General features: G+C 68.8%; 1 protein-coding gene across 1 annotated transcript in view; it reads right to left on the bottom strand.

Moving 5' to 3' along the window:
- The window catches only part of SLC2A4RG (SLC2A4 regulator), a 3259-nt gene extending 2236 nt beyond the window's left edge, over positions 1-1023 (bottom strand). Inside the window, exons 1-2 of the mRNA XM_010569762.1 lie at positions 964-1023; positions 91-272 (exon numbers count right to left, since the gene is read on the bottom strand). Coding sequence (XP_010568064.1) covers positions 91-272; positions 964-1023 — 242 coding nt within the window. The remainder of the gene's footprint in view (positions 1-90; positions 273-963) is intronic.
- Positions 1024-1774: the final 751 nt, after the last annotated feature.

The following is a 1774-nucleotide window of genomic DNA, read 5'->3' as shown; positions in this document are numbered from 1 at the left end:
AGCTTCCCGTGGTGAAGCCGGTGTCGGCAGGAGGTTTTGGCAGGGTGGTGGCCGTCACCGTTGCTCACCCCGCCGCTGTCGTGGTCCTACCTGTGCCGGGGTACGGGGATGTACGCCGAATGCAGCGCCAGGCATCGCTCCAGCCCGGCGTCCAGCACCCGCAGCATCGCTTCCCGGCTGGCCGGCTCCCGGCGCGGCAGCGGCTCCCCCAGATGTGGCAGCCAGCCCTCGGCTCCCGCCGGCAGCCCCCGGCCGCCGCAGGGGAGAGGAGCCTGCGGGAGAGACGGCGGGTCGGTCGTCAGCAAGGGATTCCCCGGAGCACCGGATCCCGCGGGGATCTCCCCGACTTCGGCGGGGAGGGCTCGGCGGCCCAGGGGAACCGACGCGGCGCCTCCAGGCGGGGCTGCGGCAGGACCCTGCCAGCCACTCGGTGGGTCCCTCTGGGGTAGATCCCAGGTGGATCCCACCAGGTCGGGGCTGGGATCCAGCAGGGATCCCCCCCCGGTGCTCCGCAGAGGCGAGAGCAGCCAGCATCCTCCTGCGAGGTTGCTCCCAGCGCTGTCACCCGCTGGCTAAGCATCGGCAGCCGGTGGATCCCTCCCCGGGTGGATCCCCAGGGCCGCAGTGGGGATCCACCTGGGATCTCCGCAGAGCCGGGAGAGAAGACCTGACACCCTCCTGCAGGGTGGCTCCAAGGTGGCAGCACCCGTGTGCCACGTGCCAGCACCAAGCGGATCCCTCTCTGAGCAGATCACCCGGGATCCAGCAGGGATCCCCACAGAGCTCTGCGGAGCAGGGAGCAGGTTTGGCCCTGCCAGCCCATTCGGAGAGAGCAGCACCCACGGACTGAGCACCGGCACCAAGTGGATCCCGCTCCAGGCGGATCCCAGGTGATCTCCCTGGGGCCGGGGCCCCGCGGGGATCCCCCGAGAAGCAGGGAGCAGCCCTTCCCGTGGGGCTGACCCAGATCAGCGGCATCCGCCGGCCAAGTCCGGTCACCAGGTGGATCCCTCTACGAGCCATGCCTGGGCGGATCACCCCGGGCTCAGATCCAGCTGGGATCTCCCCGGAGCCTGGCAAAGGAAGGAGCCGACTCGGTGCGCGCCTCAGGGCTGCTTCAAGCCAGCCGTGTCCATTGGCCGACTGTCAGCACCAAGCGGATCCCTCCGGGCCAGATTCCTGGAAGATCCCAAAGGGTCGGGATCCAGCTGGGATCCCCCTGGAGCGCTGCAGAGCGGGGAGCAGATGGGGTCAGCTCCAAGAGATCGCTGTCCTCTGGCTGTGCGGCAGCGCCGAGCAGATCCCTCTCCAGGCAGATCACAAGCAGATCCCACCGGAGTCGGGCTGGGATCCCGCAGGGATCCCCCTCAGCTCTGCAGAAGCCGACCGGGTTGCTCCGGGACAGCAGTGCCGCCTGCCCACGCACCGGCACAAGGCAGATCCCTTTCCAGGCAGATCCCAAGCGGATCCTCAGGAGCAGAGCCGGGATCTAACAGGAATCCCCCCCCCCAGCTCTACCGAGCAGGGACCAAGGCAGGGCTGTCCTCCCACAGCAGCACCCGTGGGTGGGCTGAGCGGATCCCTCTCCGGGCAGCTCCTGAGTGGATTCCCCAAGGCTGGAATCCAACAGGGATCACGCTCCAGGGAGCCGAGCGGGCCGCTCCAAGGGAGGAATATTCACCAGCACCAAGACGGAGCAGCCCCCTCGCTGCTGACAGACCCCCCCCCACGGACCCTTATGGAACTGGGACCACAGAAGGCGAGCCCAGTGAGT

This window comes from Haliaeetus leucocephalus, unplaced genomic scaffold (assembly GCF_000737465.1).
Source record: "Haliaeetus leucocephalus isolate CR32 unplaced genomic scaffold, Haliaeetus_leucocephalus-4.0 Scaffold273, whole genome shotgun sequence".
Classification (NCBI taxonomy): Eukaryota; Metazoa; Chordata; class Aves; order Accipitriformes; family Accipitridae; genus Haliaeetus; species Haliaeetus leucocephalus.
This window is presented reverse-complemented; position numbering and strand designations above follow the sequence as displayed.